Source organism: Enhydra lutris, unplaced genomic scaffold, assembly GCF_002288905.1.
Source record: "Enhydra lutris kenyoni isolate GAN:26980312 unplaced genomic scaffold, ASM228890v2 scaffoldscaffold81, whole genome shotgun sequence".
Taxonomy (NCBI): domain Eukaryota; kingdom Metazoa; phylum Chordata; class Mammalia; order Carnivora; family Mustelidae; genus Enhydra; species Enhydra lutris.
Genome location: NW_019154165.1, coordinates 1,669,972 through 1,691,414, shown reverse-complemented (window position 1 = coordinate 1,691,414; position 21,443 = coordinate 1,669,972). Strand labels below are relative to the sequence as shown.

The 21,443-nt window shown below is 38.6% G+C and overlaps 1 protein-coding gene across 1 annotated transcript in view; it reads right to left on the bottom strand.

The window, feature by feature from the left end:
* LOC111161001 (testis expressed 11) overlaps positions 1 to 21,443 on the bottom strand; it is a 273,790-nt gene that overhangs the window by 227,301 nt on the left and 25,046 nt on the right. The window contains exons 6-7 of the mRNA XM_022524429.1: positions 12,086 to 12,166; positions 4,178 to 4,263 (exon numbers count right to left, since the gene is read on the bottom strand). Of these exons, the coding sequence (XP_022380137.1) occupies positions 4,178 to 4,263; positions 12,086 to 12,166 (167 nt within the window). The remainder of the gene's footprint in view (positions 1 to 4,177; positions 4,264 to 12,085; positions 12,167 to 21,443) is intronic.

The window sequence follows — 21,443 nt, the reverse complement described above, 5'->3', positions numbered from 1 at the left end:
AGGGGTTGAACCCATGACCCCGACATCAAGAGCCACACGCTCTTCCAACTGAGCCAGCCAGGTGCCCCCCAAAATGCATTTCATTAAACAAAAAACTTCTTAAATATATTTCCAAAACAAGCATTCTGATATCAAAGGGCTGAAATTTTGTATTTAACAGAGTCCTAATAAATTTGTCATTGAATACACTGAGGCAGGTACCTTGATGCCTACAGTAAAGTAAGCTAAAGGAGTCCCAATTTCATTCATTATTACAGCAGCCTTCTCTTAATTCATGGCATCTCTAACAAGGGAATGTGATCAAAAGAGTGTGGTAGAAAAAAGCAAGGAGAACAGCAGCTGTTCATGAACTTTTCTAGCAAAAGAAAAGGCAAGGGGAGACAAAACTAAGAGAGGTCCTGAACTGAGAGAGATCTGCTAACAAGAACTGAGGGACAGAAAAGAGCTTCATAAACAACACCCACACCACCCTTTTATATTCTAGGCTTATTTCAACAAAATTCTAATATACTATAGCAATTTTTATATGTTATCATTTGTGTAAAACTGGAGTTTTTAGTGATCCTAAGGGGTACGTGCAACCGAATGTTTATAGCAGCAATGTCCACAATAGCCAAACTATGGAAAGAACTAGATGTCTATCAACAGATGAATGGATAAAGAAGATTTGGTATATATATACCATGGAATACTATGCAGCCATCAAAAGAAATAAAATCTTGCCATTTGCGACGACGTGGATGGAACTAGAGGGTATTATGCTTAGTGAAGTAAGTCAATCGGAGAAAGACAACTATCATATGATCTCCCTGATATGAGGAAGTGGAGATGCAACGTGGGGGGTTGGGGGTAGGAGAAGAATAAATGAAACAAGATGGGATCGGGAGGGAGACAAACCATAAGTGACTCTTAATCTCACAAAACAAACAGAGGGTTGGGGGGGGGGGGGGGGACGAGGGGAGGGGGGTGCAGTTATGGACATTGGGGAGGGTATGTGCTATGGTGAGTGCTGTGAAGTGTGTAAACCTGGCAATTCACAGACCTGTACCCCTGGGGATAAAAATACATTATATGTTTATAAAAAAGTAAAAAATAAAAAACTGTGGAGTTTTTTTCCCTAACTGAATGGGTACTTTCCAAAATGCATATCACCTCTGCCTTAAGATAGTCACTATTTACAAAAAAGACTTCAGCCTGTAGAAAGTACTCTCTCCATTGCCTCCTTCTGGTATAAAAGTTACAGAGAAGGGTGTTTCATTAGCAGCTATTTATTCCTACTGTATCACCAGCTGCTCCCAATAGTCTTTATAACACATGGACAATTAAAGCACAAAAAAACAATTGTTCCAAAGATAAGCAGTATGAGACAGAAAACGTGGGCATTTGTCTTTATAATATAGTTACCTGTTAAGTCAACAAATAATCCACATTTGATTTCACTGTGATAAATTTCAGAGTAAACTAGTGGACTTGCCACATTAGTGTTCACTTAGAGTAAAGAACAAACATATCACCTAGAGATAGCAGCAACAGCTACCATTTACTGAGCAGTTTGTTTCCTACATAAGTTATTGAACACTCTACAACACATGCATCACATATTTAAGCTGTACAATAATTCTAAGAAGTAGGTATCACAATATTACCAATATGACACTGATATCATAGATGACTCAAATTTTGACTGAATTGATCTAATACTAGAAAAACTATCCATTGTGCTAAAATTCCTACTGTTAATAACCCTGATAATTACTTTTGCCTCTTTTAAAACAATAAAATGTAATTAAAAAAAGATTTTATGCACTTATTTGACAGAGACAGACACAGCAAGGGAGGGAACATAAGCAAGGGGAGTGGAAGAGGGAGAAGCAGGCTCCCCACCGATGCAGGGCTCGATCCCAGGACCCTGGGATCATGACCAGAACCGAAGACAGATGCCCAACTGACTGAGCCACCCAGGTGCCCCTATAATACAGATTTTGACGAAAGTCTGACTGTGGGTCAAATGACATTCCTAAAAATATAGTCACTAAATATATAGGAAAAGTCTAATATGCCTAACTGATGATATGGAAGTCAATCACCCTGTCACCATCAAATTTTCCTTCTGGAAGGTTTTCTAAAAATGATAATGCCAGATAAGAGGTCAACAACCCATGGCATATGTGAAAATGACCTATACATATGCCACTTTAAGTCTCAGCCTATCCTTATGTCCATTTCCTAGAGAACATTCCCTCCCCACTCATTCTTGGCATAAACTTCAAGCTCACCTCCACACTTAAGCTTCCAGAAGCCATCCATGGCACCATTATGTTTTGGGGTTTTCATTTTTGTTTTGTCTTCCTCATCCCTGTCTTCTTGGCATACTAGTTGATAGGTTGATGCCATAAACATTGTTTTGTTGTTGTTGTTTTAAAGATTTTATTTACTTATTTGATAGAGATCACAAGTAGGCAGACAAGCAGGCAGAGAGAGAGAGAGGAGGAAGCAGGGTCCCTGCAGAGCAGACAGTCCAACGCGGGGCTCGATCCCAGGACCCTGAGATCATGACCTGAGCCAAAGGCAGAGCCTTAACCCACTGAGCCACCCAGGTGCCCTGATGCCATAAACTTTGTACCCGCCAATACTACCAAATCCTGTAACAAAACTCACTTATCATTTACTTTATAAAGAGGTTCATTTAAATGAAACCTGTTATAAAACCTGAGCTAAACTACTCTACTCAGCTCTTCTGATTATATTTGAAATAATTCAATTTATTAAAATGTGATTTTATAATAACTTCAGGTATATTCCACTTCTGTGAAACATTCTAAATTAACTATAACTCATAAACTGTATAAGCCTGTTCTGCTAGGCACAGTTCTCATATATAGAGTTCGATCAATCTTTAGGCTCTAAAAAGTCTTTTACAGGGATACCTGAGTGGCTCAGTCTATTAAGTGTCTCCCTTCAGCTCAGGTTATGATCCCAGGATCCTGGGATTGAGTCCCACATTAGGCCCCTTTGTTCAGCAGGGAGCCTAGTTCTCCCTCTGCCGCTCCCTCTGCTTGTGTTCTCTCTCTGACAAATAAATAAAATCTTTTTTTAAAGTCTTTTACATAAAAGTCATTTGCATAAGTATTTTATTAGAGATATATATACCTGTGATTACTATAATCTCAAAGACCATATTTGCCTTTGTTTCATTAATGGCAAATGTAATTTTCACAACAGTTAAACTAACCCTGACAGTATCTTCAAATAACCAGAATTAACCCTATACACAGAATGGAAAAACATTCAGTGAATTGATTTGATATATTTTACTCCATAATCCCCTGATGTTCAAAGTACCTTATGTGACATCTCCAGAAAAATACATTTTTCACATAAATTCATTTAACTAGCAATTATTGAATGGTCTATGTGTCAGAACCTGTACTGTGCCTAAGTACTCAGTGAAAGACAGGGTTCTTGCATCTAGTTGCTCCATTTTTACATTATTCCCTTGATATTTCCAGATTCAGTACAATAGTACAAATATCAGTATAATACTGTTCGTACAGTAAGTACTAAATATATACTCACTGATATTAAAATAGCAGAATTCATTTCATAGTAACAATTTTAGCTGATCCTGATCCTACTCTTCACCCACCCACCCACATATAAACTCTGGGGCTGGCAGACAGCAATATATAACAAAGCAAAAGAAAAATTCATATTCGTGATGGAGATATGAAGGAGGAATGAAAGAAGAACATCTCATGTTACATTAAGGATAGAAAACATATTCTTATCAACTGGCAACATGTAAGAATAAACAACACACGTTAAAGGAATAAATAAATTTAGCATATTGGCTTTTGAAGTCAGAGACTTTTTTTGTTTTTTGTTTTTTAAAGATTTTATTTATTTATTTGACAGACAGATATTGCAAGTAGTCAGAGAGGCAGGCAGGGAGAGAGAGGAGGAAGCAGGCTCCCCGCTGAGCAGAGAGCCCAATGTGGGGCTCGATTCCAGGACCCCAGAATCATGACCCAAGCCGAGGCAGAGGCTTCAACCCACTGAGCCACCCAGGCGCCCAGTCAAGTGAGAGACTGTTTAAACTGACAAAGTATCACACAGTATTTACTGAACCGTATGATGATATCCCTAAATTCACATTCATTAATTTTGTTTATATTACCTAAGCCAGAAAGAACTTTCTTCATATTTACTCTGCTTGTGGGTTTCTACTCCAAAGTTGTAACAGAGAATGTGAAGATATCCAGTCTGCAATATTAAAAAGAAAAAGTCAGATTCATGATTTTTTAACGTTAAAAAATCTATAACAGTTCAAGAGTCTTTAAGACATGCTTTATTTTCTACATCAAAATAACCCACTATTCTTTATTTAAACCTCCCAAATTATCTAAAAAGGAGCTATAAAATATTCAGTTTGGGTAAGAGTTATATTTGGAAAAGTAATACATTACTATTAGAACTTGAAAGGTAGGGGCGCCTGGGTGGCTCAGTGGGTTGAGCCTCTGCCTTCGGCTCAGGTCATGATCTCAGGGTCCTGAGATCGAGCCCCGCATCGGGCTCTCTGCTCAGCGGGAAGCCTGCTCCCCCCCCCCCCCCCCCTGCCTCTCTGCCTGCTTGTGGTCTCTCTGTGTCAAAAAAAAAAAAAAAATCTTAAAAAAAAAAAAAAAAAAAAGAACTTGAAAGGTACTTTGTAACAGGAAATGGGAAACCTAACCATTGCCCAGCAAAAGGACAACCTCCTTTATAGGTTTCCAGATCCAGTAAGAGGCATTAGATCAGCGAGTACAGTCAAAGAAAAAAGCATAAAAGAGGATGTTTTTGGGGCGCCTGGGTGGCTCAGTGGATTAAGCCTCTGCCTTCAGCTCAGGTCATGGTCTCAGGGTCCTGGGATCCAGCCCCGCATCGGGCTCCCTGCTCGGTGGGGAGCCGCTTCCTTCCTCTCTCTCTCTGCCTGCCTCTCTGCCTACTTGTGATCTCTCTCTCTCTGTCAGATAAATAAATAAAATCTTTAAAAAAAAAAAGATTAACTATGGTCTAGCACCGTAACATTCATTATTTAAAAAAAAAAAAAAAAGAGGATGTTTTTTCAAAATCAAGACAACTTTTAAAAATTCCAAAGATCTGAAATGTGTCCAACATTTCATAGTCTAGCCATAGGACTTATTTAGAAATTGTTTAATAAACACTCTTTAACAAGAAAAATTTTCTTTACATAAATTACCCCTAAAATAAAAGTAGGAACGAATATGTGAATGGTGCCAGAGGAAAATACTTTTTATGGATTATCGGCATCTCAGTCCCTGCATCATTGCCATATCTTATATAATTTTCATCTGCCCAAATCCTGGGAAATGGCTTAAGAGAAAAAATTTTAATTTCTAATAACTTATCCAAACATCCTTCCAGAATCTGATTACACCCATATAATGGAATCCTTTATAAGTTTTACCTGAGTAAGACTACAGAAGCAGATCTTCAATTAAGAATCCAAGATCTGAGGCAAGTTATTCATAAGTAATGTGTAAAGACCTGTCTTCCTTCAAAAAAGTTTCCTTTTGAATTACAGTATATTCAGGAGAAATTCAATATGCATGCCTGAGCACTTCAGACCTACTGTATATTTCAATCTAAAATAAAGAATAGCCTTGGTAATGTGGGTCTGGCAAGAATCCAGAAGTATTTGAATACATTCTTGACATTTTAGCAGAAAAAGCTTAACTCATTACATGCCCCAGATCCCATAGGTTCACACAGGACCACACCAATTATACAGCTATACTGGAATAATGCAGCTCACATCCACTTACTGCAGAGAGGCCTGTAACTAACTTGCACGGAAGAAAATGGAAATAAAACTTTCGACGAACATCTAATGTATATTAGTCTTTATTTAGTTTCCCCAGGATTTGTCTTTGCCCTCAAAAAATGTTCAAGTGTACTTACATTAAATGCTACTTCCTAGGAGAAAAAAAGAATGCAAAATAATAACAAACTTACAACAACAAAGCTATAAAATACTAAAAATATCTTTTTTTTTTAAACCCTACCCCTAAATGTGATGGTATTAGGAGGTGGGATTTCTTTTTTTAAATTTCTTTATTTATTTGACAGAGAGAGAAATCACAAGTAGGCAGAGAGGCATGCAGAGAGAGAAGGGGAAGCAGGCTCGCCACTGAGCAGAGAGCCCGACATGGGGCTCGATCCCAGGACCCTGGGATCATGACCTGAGCTGAAGGCAGAGGCTTTAACCCACTGAGCCACCCAGGCGACCCAAAAATACTAAAATATCTTTTAAGAGAACCACAGTGTATTTTCAATGTAATGACAAAAATAAAATCTTTTAACTACCAATACTGCTTTATGCACACAATCATTATATATTCAATAATAAATATTTACTATGCATCTCCTATCTATCAGGCACATTTCAGTCATTACAGATAAATCAGTGAACAAAACAGAGAAAAATCCCTGCCCTCATGACACATTTCTAACGGGGTATGAAGAACTAAGATTCATAAAAATATCCCTAAAAATATCTTTGCAGGGCATCTGGGTTATACAGTCAGTTACGTGTCTGCCTTCAGCTCAGGCCCAGAGTTGGGCTCCCTGCTCACTAGGGAGCCTGTTTCTCCCTCTTCCTCTGTCCCTCCCCCCAACCTTTGCACTCTCTCTCGATCTTTCTCTCCCTCATTCTCTCTCACTTGATCTGAAAGAAGTAAAATCTTAACAAAAACAAAAAATAAAAAATAAAAATATCTTCCCAGCCTTCCATGGAGTGCTAACCTCTCATTTTGCAAGCAATGCACAATGGCAAAAACCAGTACAAAGAAGGTAGGCCTGTAAGTCTGCTGTTACACTGGTCACACAGAAATGGACTTATGGAAGCTCCAAAACCCACGGGATATCTAGAACCTCCATCTAACTGCTACATCTACCAGCCCAGAAAGACAGCTCCAACTGAATAACGCCAACATGAGAGTATACGGATGATTTTTAAAACTCAAACACTGCTGCTAATAGTAAGTTTCATCACTAAGTTTCAAGTTCAATCGGAGACCTTGTATTTTTTTTAAGATTTTATTTATTTATTTGACAGAGAGAGATCACAAGTAGGCAGAGAGGCAGGCGGGGGCAGGGGGAAGCAGACTCCCCACTCAGCAGAGAGCCCAATGTGGGGCTTGATCCCAGGACCCTGAGATCATGACCTGAGCCAAAGGCAGAGGCTTAACCCACTGAGCCACCCAGCCTCGCCGGAGGCCTTGTATTTTTAATTAGCTAGATAAGGTCATCTTTTCTGCAAATTACTTTGTATATCAGTATTTTAAAATTCAGAAAAAAACAAAGCTATTATTTCTCCAGTCCCAAGTCCTGAACTATTTTTCTTTCTGCTTTTGTTCTCTTCTACACATTTATAGATCAAGTATTTTTACATTTTGTTCTATTTTAACAGTGAATGGTAATTGCCTGGCTTTCTTCCTTAATGGCTTTAAGACATTTACCTTCCAGTCCCTCCCTGACTCAGCTTTCTTTAATCCTCGGATAGCTCAATTATAATCAACTACAGGTCATTAGTTATTTCTCTTGGTGCCCTAAGACACAATTTTCCATATACTTTATTTCTCTGTCTCTGAACAGCATTCCCTTCTGCCTTCATGTTAACACCTTACAGTAATTCCTAATCCAGTTTTGGCATACAGAACGGATGTCTCAGAAAAAAGACTTGGTTTATTTAATTCATTAATTCTTTTTAAGTAAATAATATTATGTTAGCTCTTCTCTAGCCTTTATCCGATCATTTCCTCTCATTATAAGATTTCCTGCCCTAGATTTTCAGGTCCCCTATCTAAAACTTAAGCCCATCAAGGGGCGCCTGGGTGGCTCGGTCAATTAAGCGGCTGCCTTCGGCTGGGGTCATGATTCCAGGGTCCTGGGATCGAGCCCTGCATCGGGGTCCCTGCTTAGTGGAGATCCTGCTTCTCCCTCTCCCTCTGTCAACTGCTCTGCCTGCTTGTGCTCTCTATCTCTCTGCTAAATATATAAATAAAAATCTTTAAAAAATAAAAATAAAATAAAAAATAAAACTTAAGCCCATCAAAAACACACTAAATAATTTCACTGACCTTTAAAATAAAAACCATAAAAAATAAAATAAAAACATGAGTGTCCTAACAATATAGTCAAACACAAAAATTTAAATGGATCAAAATCCTGAAGTTAAGAGCTAAAGCTGTAAAACTCTCAAAGGAATGCCAAAATCTTCACAACCTTGGATTTGGCAAGTTTCTTAAATGACACCAAAAGCATAGGCCAACAAAAGAAAAAATAGATAAACTGGACTTAATCAAAATTAAAGTGCATCAAAGGACACTATAAAGGGAGTGAAAATACAACCCTTAGAATGAGCAAAAATATTTGCAAATCATTTAAGGCTTTAATATCTAGACCATATAAAGAATTCTTAAAACTGAACAACCAAAAGACAACCCAATTTAAAAATACGCAAAGAAAAAAAATAGGCAAAGGATATTAAAAGACACTTCCCTAAAGAAGATATACAAATACAAAAATACAGAAATACAAAATAAGAAATACAAAAGAAATACAAAGATAAGCACATGAAAAGATGTTCAATATCATTATTTTTAATAACTAATGAAATGCAAATCAAAAGCATAATGAGAAACCACTGCACACCTACTAGGATGGCTATAATAATTTTAAAATCTGGAAAATAAGAGTTGGTGAGGATACGGAGAAATTGGAACCCTCATACACTGCTGGCAGAAATGTAAAATGGTGCAAATGCTACGGAAAACAGTCTGGTGGTTCTTCAAAGAGTTAAACACAGAATTACCATATGACCCACCAATTCCAATCCTAGATATTTATCTAAGAGAATTAAAAACAAGGGTTCAAGGGGCACCTGGGTGGCTCAGTCAGTTAAGCATCTGACTTTTGATTTTGGTTCAGGTCATGATCTTAGGGTCATGATATCGAGCTCCATGTTAGGCTCAGTGCTCAGCAGGAGTCTGCTTCTCTCCCTTTCCCTTTGCCCTCCCCATGCTTGCTTGCTGTCTCTAAAATAAATAAATCTTTAAAAAAAAAAAAAAGGTTCAGGGCGCCTGGGTGGCTCAGTGGGTTAAAGCCTCTGACTTCGGCTCAGGTCATGATCCCAGGGTCCTGGGATCGAGCCCTGCATTGGGCTCTCTGCTCTGCAGGGAGCCTGCTTTCTCCTCTCTCTCTATGCCTGCCTCTCTGCCTACTTGTGATCTCTCTCTGTCAAATAAATAAATAAAATCTTTTTTTAAAAAAGGATCAATATTATATGATTCCACTTATATGTAATATCTAGAACAGGAAAGTCCATAGATAGAAAGTAGATTAGAGGACACTAGGAACTGTGGAGAAGAGGTAATAGGAGTTACTGTGTAATGTGTACAGTTTCTATTTGGACTGATGAAAAATTTTGGAAACTGATAGTGGTGATGGTTATACCAAACTGCAAATATAGTTAAGGTCAATGAATTATATGCTTAAAAATGGTTAAAATGACAAATTTTATATTATATATATTTTCCCACAATAAAAAAGTTTTTATAGTAGAATGTCAACTAATAAATGTAGAAAGAATTAGAAAAACATTCAATTGTCAACCATCACAGTACGAATTTAGGCAAGAAATATCAATGCATGGTGAAAGTAGGATGTGAAATTGGACTTCATTTAGTTTCAAGGTATCACCCCACAAAATACTTATGTATAACACAAGGGAAAAAATACATGTGTTTATAGCAAAGAAACCTGGAAAATACCATTTTATTCAAGAGATCAAAATGAGCACCAATAACAGACTAAATCAATCCTGTCTGCCACCCAATAGGAAGCCATGAGGAGAATACAGAATCACTTCTGTGATTTCCTGGTCTCAGAGTCGTAATTTATTCTAAACATGAAGAAGCTCTGAAAAAACTTGAATTAAGGGTAGGGGAATTAGAAAGATGTTGCTTAAGGGTAGAAACTTGCAAATGTAATGTAAGTAAGTTTTGGAGATATAATGCACAATACAGTAATTACAGTAAACAACACTATTATAAATTTCAAAATTGCTAAGAGAGTAGATCTTAACTGTTCTCACACACACACACACACAAAAACAATGATTATGTGACATAATAAAGGTGTTAGGTAACACTACTATAGTAATCGTATTGCAATATATAAATGTATAAAACCAACACGCTGTATACGTCAAACTTATACAATATGTCAATCATATCTCAAAAAAATTTTTTTAATTAAAAAAACTAAGATGCACTCTACAAAATGACTGGTCAGTAATCTTCAAAACTGCCAAAGTCATGAAAGTCAAAGAAGAGTGAGGAAGTATTCCAGACTGAAAGAGACTAGGTACATGGAAACTGATTCCATTTTGTATAGAGGACGTTTTGGGAAACTTGAATAAGGTCTCTGTACAAAGGATAAAGGGAGTTCTTCATACCATTCTTGTAACATTTTTTAAAGATTTTATTTATTTGTCAGAGAGAGAGAGCAAAAGCACGGAGAGCTGCAGGCAGAACAGGCAGCGCAGGCAGAGGGAGAAGCAAGCTCCCTGCTGAGAAAGGAGCCCAAAATGGGACTTGATCCCAGAACCCCAGGATCATGACCTGAGCCGAAGGCAGACACTTAACCAAGTGAGCCACCCAGCCATCCCTCTTTTAATATTTTTTTAAATATGAAATTGCCTTAAAATTTTTTAACTTTTTAAAAATTTTATGGAGTTTTTTATTTTTTTAGTAATCTCTACACCAAACATGGGGTTTGAACTCAGAACCTCAAGATCAAGAGTCACACACTCCATAGAATGAGCCAGCCAGGCTTTATTTTTAAAGCCTAGGGGCGCCTGACTGGCTCATATGGTTGGGTGTCTACCTGTCATGATCTCAGGGTCCTGGGATCAAGCCCCACTTTGGGCTCCCTGCTCAGTGGGGAGTCTGCTTCTCCCTCTCCCCTCCACTCATGCTCTCTCTGTCTCTCAAATAAATAAATAAAATCTTTAAAAAATAAAAAAAGCTTAAAAAAAATTTTTGTAAGCCTAGAAGAGAGGACGACTGGGTGTGCTTTCAGTTAAAGGCACAAAGTTAAGTGCCTTTAACTGAAGGCAGTTAAACATCTGCCTTCAGCTCAGGTCATGATCACAGGGTCCTGGGATCCAGTCCCACATCAAAGATTCCCCGCTCAGCAGTGAGTATGCTTCTCTCTCTCATTCTCCCTCTACCCCTGCCCCCTGCTCGCTCTCTCTCTCTCTCTCTCTCTCTCTTTCTCCCTCTCAAAATATTTTTTAAAATTTTGTAATAAAGTAAATAAATAAAGCCTAGAAGAGTACCTAGCATATAATTAGAAATATATAACTATTTACTAAATTAAGTTCTACATTATAACACAGAATTTAGGGGAAAAATAAGACCAATCTCACAAGTAGGTATAATGCATGAAGACCTAAGGAACATGCACCCTAACATCTAAATATATCTTTGTTTTCAATTCCCTCTGTGATAACAAAGAGTAAAGTAGACATAGGCAGTGAAGCAAGAAAGAAATAAAAGGTAGTTAAGAAAAATCAAAAATTATCAACCCTGGAATTTTGATGAGAACCAGACTGGGAAGTAGGATTTATTTATCCTATCAATTCTCTCACACCCCCAATATAGAAAAACACGATGACAGTGATATGACTGACTGCTATTGACCTTGCCAGCAGAGATATAAACTCATTATAAACTCATTTTTTCCATTCTTTCATCACATAGCTTGAAATATGGAAGAAATGTTAGCAAAATGATTTGACAATAAAAGAGAAAGCAAATAAATTTTAAGAAATAACCCTTTGCTTTTTTAAACACCCTTTCTAGTACAAGACAAAGAAATTATTTCAAAGACCAGCTAAATGAGTGGACCTGACCTTAAATATAATCTCTGAAGAATTGCATGAAGTAGTCATGATTCTACCTAGAACGTGACATAACGTATTTTCAAACTCTTGGAGAATAAGTGCAGATATTTCACTCACCATTTTAGGGAACCTCATCAACATATCCTTACAGCGCAGTGCACATGTAGATGCTCTTTGAAAATCCCCTTGAGCACATGCCTGAGAAAGTGAAAAAAATATGTATCAATAATTGGTTAAAATGAAATAACAAGCTATTTGTCTATAAGTCAACTTTAACATTTTTTTTTTAAAGATTTTATTTATTTATTTGACAGAGAGATCACAAGCAGGCAGAGAGGCAGGCAGAGAGAGAGGAGGAAGCAGGCTCCGCTAGAGAGCAGAGAGCCCGATGCGGGGCTCGATCCCAGGACTCCGAGATCATGACCTGAGCCGAAGGCAGCGGCTCAACCCACTGAGCCACCCAGGCGCCCCTAACATATTTTTAACTTGCATTAAAAATTCTTCATTTGGGGTGCCTGGGCGGCTCAGTCATTAAGTGTCTGCCCTCAGCTCAGGTCATCCTAGAATTGAGCCCCATATCCGGCTCCCTGCTCCAAGATAAGTCTGCTTCTCCCTCTCCCACTTCCCCTGCTTGTATTCCCTCTCTCGCTGTGTCTCTCTCTGTCAAATAAATAAATACAATCTTCAAAAAAAAATTAGAGGGCACCTGGGTGGCTCAGTGGGTTAAGCCGCTGCCTTCGGCTCAGGTCATGATCTCAGGGTCCTGGGATCGAGTCCCGCATCGGGCTCTCTGCTCAGCAGGGAGCCTGCTTCCCTCTCTCTCTCTCTCTCTCCGCCCGCCTCTCTGTCTACTTGTTGTCTCTCTCTGTCAAAAAAAAAAAAAAAATCTAAAAAAAAAAAAAAAAAAAAATTAGAAGTCTTAATTTGTTTTCTAATCCTTTTAGCAACACTGGTTGGTCTAGCTAAACATAATAGTCAGCTCAAAAAAAAAAAAGGAAGAATAATAATAATCTTGGGTAACACAAGAGTTGATAGTGATGGGAGTCATTAACTTTTTTCTGGAAATTGCAAAACTAGTGTACAATCTTGTGTTATTATATTATGATATAATGTCATAGCTAACAGATGCTTCCCCAGCTTGGTAACTCTTGTATTTATCTCCACATCAGAGGGATTTTTAAATGTTAAACAGGAGTCTTTTGTCCTAAAACAGGCTCACAATAACTTCATAGTCTGAACTGCTGTGAATATCTGCTATGAAAGGCAGCTAAGAGCAATCCTATCTTGGAGCCAGAAGAGCTACTCTAACAATTATTATATACAACCTTGAACCTTACACTTTCATGGTTTCAGTTTCCTCATCCATAAAATCAGGACAATGTACTGTATTATCTCTTAAGATTCCTGTCAGCTCTATCATTCTGACTGAACAACTTCAAATGAATGAAAACATCATTCACACAATACATACAGGCACTTGTAGAAGAGGCTTGTTTCAGTCATTTAAAAATTTAGCTGACAAGGCATATTTTAGAAAAAAACACGGACATATACAAGAAAATAATTTGATGAATTACTTTGTAGGGGAAAGAAATTCCTGTATTTGCTGTGTTTTTTTCTCTTTCTTATGGGGCATCAAATATTCTTGTGCTTTGGTGCGACTGGGTGGCTCAGTGGGTTAAACCTCTGCCTTTGGCTCAGATCATGGTCTCAGGGTCCTGGGATGGAGCCCCACATCATCGGGCTCTCTGCTGAGCGGGAAGCCTGCTTTCCCCTCTCTCTCTGCCTGCCTGGGATCTCACTCTATGTGTCAAGTAAATAAATAAAATCTATTTAAAAATTTTTAAAAATATATTCTTGTGCTTTGGGTACCAAAACAATTGAGCAGAGAGAAGAAAAGATGAAGAATGTAAGATATCCAGCTTCTCTTTACTTTTCTCCTCTACCCACCTGCTGAATATTAAGCTTGACATCTTGCTGAGTAGAAACCCTCATCTAAGGCTTAAATGAATGCTAGATTGTGTTAAAGGGAAAAATAAATTGTGAACACAAGAGCCTCAATAAGCCAAATTTCAGTTATCTACAGAGTTTCCAAAATAATATTCACATTTATACAAAGAGATGTTTGAAGAATATACTTGCTAACTGACTCATTATTCAAGGTGGAGGAAATCATCGTAAAAGAGAAATGCTGGGCCGCCTGGCTGGTTAAAGCCTCTGCCTTCGGCTCTGGTCATGATCCCAGGGTCCTGGGATGGAGTCCCACATCAAGCTCCCTGCTCAGTGGGAAGCCTGCTCCCTCCACCCACTTGCCTGCCTCTCTGCCTACTTGTGATCTTTGTCTGTCAAATAAGTAAATAAAATCTTAAAAAAAAAGAGAGAGAGAGAGAGAAATACTGAGTGACAAACCCCGTATCGGAGAATGCTTTCTGTTCTTAGAACATATAAAGCAATACAATGCTATAAAAAATCCATAACCTATCCATCACTAATCAGATTTTACCTTAGTGGAAATAAAATCTCTAATAATTCAAGCTAGTTGTGAATATTATTCATTTTATTGGACCACAAATCAGTATTTCAAACCCAAAAGAGAATTCGGGTACAAGAAGTCTTAAAGAGGCAGCATGATGTAATGCTCTAGCAACCTTTGGTGAAGTGAGCATCAGACTCACCAAAGGAGCTCTTCAAAAATCACATGGCCTGGTCCCATCACTTATAAATTCTGATTCACTACATCTGGGATAATGCCCAGCCTATACTAATGTAGTAAAAAGAATATGAGCTTTGGATTCCCAGTTTTTCTGCTTTTTTTTTCCAATCAAAATACAGTTGATATACAATGTTCTATTAGTTTCAGGAGTACCATACAGTTATTCGATAATTCCACTTCTTTGCTCAGTAAAGTCAGGCAAGTCACAGACTCTATGAGCCTCAATTTCCTTAACTGTAAAGTAAGGACAAGTATTATCTACCACATAGGATTGAACTTGTGAGAATCAAATGAGATCACAGATACGAAAGCATTTTGTAAACCTTAAGACAGTATTCGAAAGGGGTGCCTGGTAGCTCAGTTGGTTAAGCATCTGACTTTTGATTTTGGCTCAGGTCATGATCTCTGGGTCTGAGATGGAGCCTTGTGTCAGACTCCACGCTGGGAGTGGAGGCTGCTTAAGATTCTCTCTCTCCTGGGCACCTGGGTGGCTCAGTGGGTTAAGCCGCTGCCTTCAGCTCAGGTCATGAACTCAGGGTCCTGGGATCGAGTCCCGCATGGGGCTTTCTGCTCAGCAGGGAGCCTGCTTCCCTCTCTGCCTCTCTGCCTACTTGTGATCTCTGTCAAATAAATAAATTTTTTAAAAAATCTTAAAAAATAAATAAATAAATAAGATTCTCTCTCTCCCTTTCCCTCTGCCCCTCTTCCCTCTTCCTCTCTCTAAAAAAAGACAGTATGCAAAAATGTGAATAATTTTAGCAGTCAAAGCTACAACCAGTGCCAAGAATTGTAATAAAAGAGGTTATCTGCTGTGATGTGGTACTCATTGTTAAAGAGAGGAAACCTCTTTGAAATCATATCCTAGCAGATCTATAAAGTATTACATGAACCAAGAACTTAGCTTTCCCCTTCATTAGAAGAAAAGCTCCAAGGCTGGATCTGAACTCGTGCTTAACAGCACTGGGTTATTACTTTTATGCAAGAAATGAAATGCTAGACTGACCATCACCTATGGTGATGCTACTAAGTGATAATGACAACAGAATCAATCAAATAATAAACTGTGCTGAACGGATCCACTAAAAACTTATGCTAACTTCAAGTAAACCCTCACTTAAGCTCCGCAGTCAAAAATGTTACAGCTCGGGGCACCTGGGTGGCTCAGTGGGTTAAGCCTCTGCCTTCGGCTCGGGTCATGATCCCAGGGTCCTGGGATTGAGCCCCACATCGGGCTCCCTGCTCAGCGGGGAGCCTGCTTCCTCCTCTCTCTCTGCCTGCCTCTCTGCCTACTTGCGATCTGTCAAATAAATAAATAAATAAATCTTAAAAAAAAAAGTTACAGCTCCTAGTACCATGTCAAGTATGTAGTGGATGCTTAGTAAAAATGAGTTTCTTTGTTGATTTCCTAAGGACATTTCCCACTCAAAAATTCAAGCCATTTTTTCACATTCTTCAAGTACTCCCATAATATGCCATATCTTCCTACTGCACCCCTCACCCAAATTACCTCACCTTCCACCTTAACCAAAACTCATGTGCTCCCTTATCCAACATCTAATTCTCCTCTGCAATTTAAAATATCTATCTTATGCCCCTTTCCCTACCAGTAAAGTTCACAGTCTTTTCACAGCAGAGTTACTTGTTCATATTTTGTTTTATTGTGAAACTTCACTCATATTTCTTTAAAGCAATTACCAACTGTGTAAAGAACCAAGATGCCCTTCAACGGACAAATGGATAAGGAAGATGTGGTCCATATACACTATGGAGTATTATGCCTCCATCAGAAAGGATGAATACCCAACTTTTGTAGCAACATGGACAGGACTGGAAGAGATTATGCTGAGTGAAATAAGTCAAGCAGAGAGATTCAATTATCATATGGTTTCACTTATTTGTGGAGCATAACAAATAGCATGGAGGACAAGGGGAGATGGAGAGGAGAAGGGAGTTGAGGGATATTGGAAGGGGAGGTGAACCATGAGAGACTCTGGACTCTGAAAAACAATCTGAGGGTTTTGAAGGGTCGGGGAGTGGGAGGTTGGGGGAACCAGGTGGTGGGTATTAGAGAGGGCATGGATTGCATGGAGCACTGGGTGTGGTGCAAAAACAATGAATACTGTTACGCTGAAAAGAAAAAATTTAAAAAAAAAAAAAAAATCCCCGGGGGGGGGGAAAAAAGCAATTACCCTGTTGTAATGTACCTGTTTACACATCTATATCTACCACAAAATTTACCTTAAGCTCCTGTAAGTGAGGTACTACATACTAACGTTACAGATCTTTTTACCTCTATTGCACAAAGCACTGACTTATGTAATATTGACATATATATGTATACATACACACAGCAGGCACTAGATAAATGCTTCTTTATTCTCCTATATATGTACTGATTAGATTCATTTCCATCTCCTGGTATATGACACCTCTTTATCCAACTCCTCCAATCATTTTCTCCCTGGCTTTTTATATTCAACCTATGTTTACATACATTCTATTTTGAAAATAACCTTCCTTTGACCATCCTTCTCTGAGTAGCTACTAAATTTTTCCTCTCACTGTCAAACATCCTCACAGAATATGCAATATGAATGCTTCTCAAATTTTAGCATGAAGTAGAATTACATGAAAGGCTTGCTGAAACACAGATTGTTGGGCTCTACTCGAAAATTTGATTCATTGGGTCTAGAGTGGCACCCAATAATTTGTATTTCTAAAAGGTTCCTAGTGATATTTTTTAAATGACCCTTTATTTTTTTTTTAAAGATTTTTTATTTATTTATTTGACAGAGAGATCACAAGCAGGCAGAGAGGCAGGCAGAGAGAGAAGAGGAAGCAGGCTTCCTGCTGAGCAGAGAGCCCGATGCGGGGCTCGATCCCAGGACTCTGAGATCATGACCTGAGCCGAAGACAGCTGCTTAACCCACTGAGCCACCCAGGCGCCCCGACCCTTTATTTTTTTAAGATGTATTTATTTGAGAGACAGTGCATGCACATGTGCATGACTCGGGGGAAAGGAGCAGAGGGAGATAATCTTCAAGCAGACTCCCAGCTAAGTGTGGAGCCCAACTCAGGGCTTGATCCCACAACCCATGAGATCACGACCTGAGCTGAAACCGAGAGTCAGACGCTTAACCAACTGAGCCATCTAGGCATAACCCCCCAACACACACAGGTGATACTGATGCTGCCAGTCACAGCTCTGGACCAATCCTAAACCAATAGTTCTGATTCTTTTGTGTATATCTCAGGAGCCCTAGAACTCTTAAAAATTATTGAGGACTCAAAGAGATTTTATCTAGGTTATAGCTAGTTGCAATTTCTACTAAGTTCAATAAAAAGCAATAAAGTTCATTTTGACAACTTTCACCAGTGTTCTCATTGCTTTTAATTAAACTTAAAACTGAAATGTAAAAAATATTTATTATGTTAAACAAAATAAGTCAGTCAGAAAACGACAAATACCATATGATATCACTCATATGTGGAACTTAAAGAATAAAGCAGGGGCACCCTGGGTGGCTCAGTCAGTTAAGTGTCTGCCTTCAGCTCAGGTCATGGGATCAAGCCCCACATCGATGCAGAGCAGGGAGACTGCTTCTCCCTCTCCCTCTGCCTGCTGCTCCCCCTGCTTATGCTGTCAAATAAATAAATAAAATCTTAAAAGAAAAAAAGAAAACAGATGAACATAGAGGAATGGAAAAAAAAAGAGGGAGGTGGGTTGGGGATGGGCTAAATGGGTGATGGGTACTAAGGAAGGCACTTGGTGTGATGGGCACTGGGTATTATTTAGTGATGAATCACTAAATTCTAAACCCAAAATCAATTTTACCATACAGTAACTAACTAGAATTTCAATAAGGGGGGAGTAGGAGACCTTAGTTTTGTCTGGTCCCTGGAATTCAGCTACATAGCTATCAAATCATTCTGAATACCCTGTGAACTCAACTGGAGATCTAAGAAAAGATTTGCTGTAACTCTACAAAGAGAAAATCGACCACTTTCTGCAAGGTAGGAGGTGCAGAAAAGTGAATCTGAGGCAATATCGGAAGATAAACCGCAGGGTGAAGGAGCCTACCAGAGCTGGCTACTGGAAAGTGATATAGCAGCTATAAGCCAACATTACACCTTGATCCCAAAACCAGACAAAGACCCCACCAAAAAGGAGAATTACAGACCAATATCCCTGATGAACATGGATGCAAAAATTCTCACCAAGATACTAGCCAAAGAACCCAACAGTACATTAAAAGGAATATTCACCACAACTAAGTGGGTTTAATTTTTTTAAAAACCTTCCAAACAGCTCTCCCCAGCAGTTGTACCACTTTACATTCACACCAGCAGTTATGAGGGTTCCAACTTCTCCATATCCTCACCAATTTCTTATTTTCCATTTTTGTTATTTTACATACCTGAATGGGTGTGAAAGTAGCATCTCACTATGGTTTTCATTTCCATTTCCCTAGTGACTAATAATGTTGAGCATCTTTTCATGTGCTTATTGGCCATGCGTTTATCTTCACTAGAGAAATGTCTATGCAAGTCTTCTGCCAATTTTAAATTTAGGTTATTTGTCTTTTCATTGTTAAATTTAAATTCTAAGTGCTCTTTATATATTCTAGATGCTATACAATTTTCAGATACATGACAGGTAAATATTTTCTCCCATTCTGTGGGCTGTTTTTTACTTAATCATAGTACCTTTGGATGAACAAAAGTTTTAAATTTTGAGGAAGTTTAATTTAGCAATTTCTTTCTTTGCTTGGGCTTGAAATAGCATATCTAAGAAATGATTGCCTAATCATTACAAAGATTTATACCTATGTTTTCCTCTAAGAGCTTTATATTTTCATCTCTTTTAGGTATCTGACCATAAATGTAGGGGTTTATTTCTGGACTCTCAATTCTATTCACTTGATTTGTATGTCTGTCCTTATGCGAACACCACACTGTCTTCAAACTTCAGTTAAGATTTGAAATTAAGAAGTGTGAGACTCCCAGCTTTATTTTTTATAAGATCTTTTTGTTCTTTTTCAAGTTATTTCAGGTATCATAAATATATTAATTTTAGGATCAATTTATCAATTTCTACAAAAGACAAGGCAGTTGGAATTTTGATAGGGATTGAATTAAATTCATAGATCTGTTTCAGGCAATACTGTCATCTTAACAATATTAAGTCTTCCAATCCATGAGTATAAGCTAACTTTCCACTTATTTTGATCTTCTTAATTTCTTTCAACAGTATTTTATATTTTTCAGTATACAGTCTTATACTTCTTTAATTTATTCCTAAATATAATTCCTAAATAAAATTATCCCTATTCTCAGATGACATGATCTTGTATATAGAATATCCTCAGAAACACACAAACACACACACACACACACACACACACACACACACACACACAAACACACACAAACACAAACTACGAGAATGAATAAACAAGTTTAGCCAGGTTACAGGGTACAAAATACAAAAATCTACTGTATTTTTACCCACTAACCATGAGTAAACCAAAACTGAAATCAAGAAATTAAATTAATTCCATTTAAAGAGCACGTGGATGGCTCAGTTGGTTGAGCGTCTGACTCTTGGTTTCGGCTCAGGCCATGATACCAGGGTCTTGAGATGGAGCCCCACATTAGGCTGTGCACTCAGTTTAAGATACTCAAGTTTAGAGGGCGCCTGGGTGGCTCAGTGGGTTGGGCCTCTGCCTTCAGCTCGGGTCATGGTCTCAGGGTCCTGGGATCGAGCCCCGCATCGGGCTCTCTGCTCAGCAGAGAGCCTGCTTCCCTTCCTCTCTCTCTCTGCCTGCCTCTCTGCCTACTTGTGATCTCTGTCTGTCAAATAACTAAATAAAATCTTTAAAAAAAAAAAAAAAGATACTCAAGTTTAGGATTCTTGACCTCGGGGTGCCTGGGTGGCTCAGTGGGTTAAAGCCTCTGCCTTCAGCTCGGGTCATGATCCCAGGGTCCTGGGTTCGAGCCCCGCTTCAGGATCTCTGCTCGGCGGGGAGCCTGCTTCCTCCTCTCTCTCTCTGCCTGACTCTCTGCCTACTTGTGATTTCTGTCTGTCAAATAAATAAATAAAATCTTAAAAAAAAAAAAAAAAAACTTGGTTGCTTAACTGACAGAGCTACTCAGGTACCCCAGCATCATTTTTTTAAAAAAAGTCTCTTCTTTGTTCATTGAATTGTTTTTGCTTGGTGTAGAGTCTACTTTTTTTTTTTAAGATTTTATTTATTTATTTGACACAGAGAGATCACAAGTAAGCAGAGAGGCAGGCAGAGAGAGAGAGAGGAGGAAGCAGGGTCCCTGCTGAGCAGAGAGCCCGATGTGGGGCTCAATCTGAGGACCCCGAGACCATGACCTAAGCCAAAGGCAGAGGCTTTAACCCACTGAGCCACCCAGGCGCCCCTAGAGTCTACTCTTTAAAAAGAAAATTAACTCAGGGCACCTGGGTGGCTCAGTCGGTTAAGCAACTGCCTTTGGCTCAGGTGGTGATCCCGGGTTCCCTGCTCACTGGAGAGCATGCTTCTCCCTCTCCTTCTGCATGCCGTTCTGCCTACTGTGCTCTCTATCTCCTTGTTAAATAAATAAATAAAATCTTAGAAAAAAAGAAAATTAACTCAAAATCAATCATAGATTTAAACATAAAAGGGAAAGCTACTGAACTTATAGGAGAAAGTATTTCACATCTAGAGCTTGGTGAAGAATTTTGAGACATGACACCAGAAGCACAATCCATTA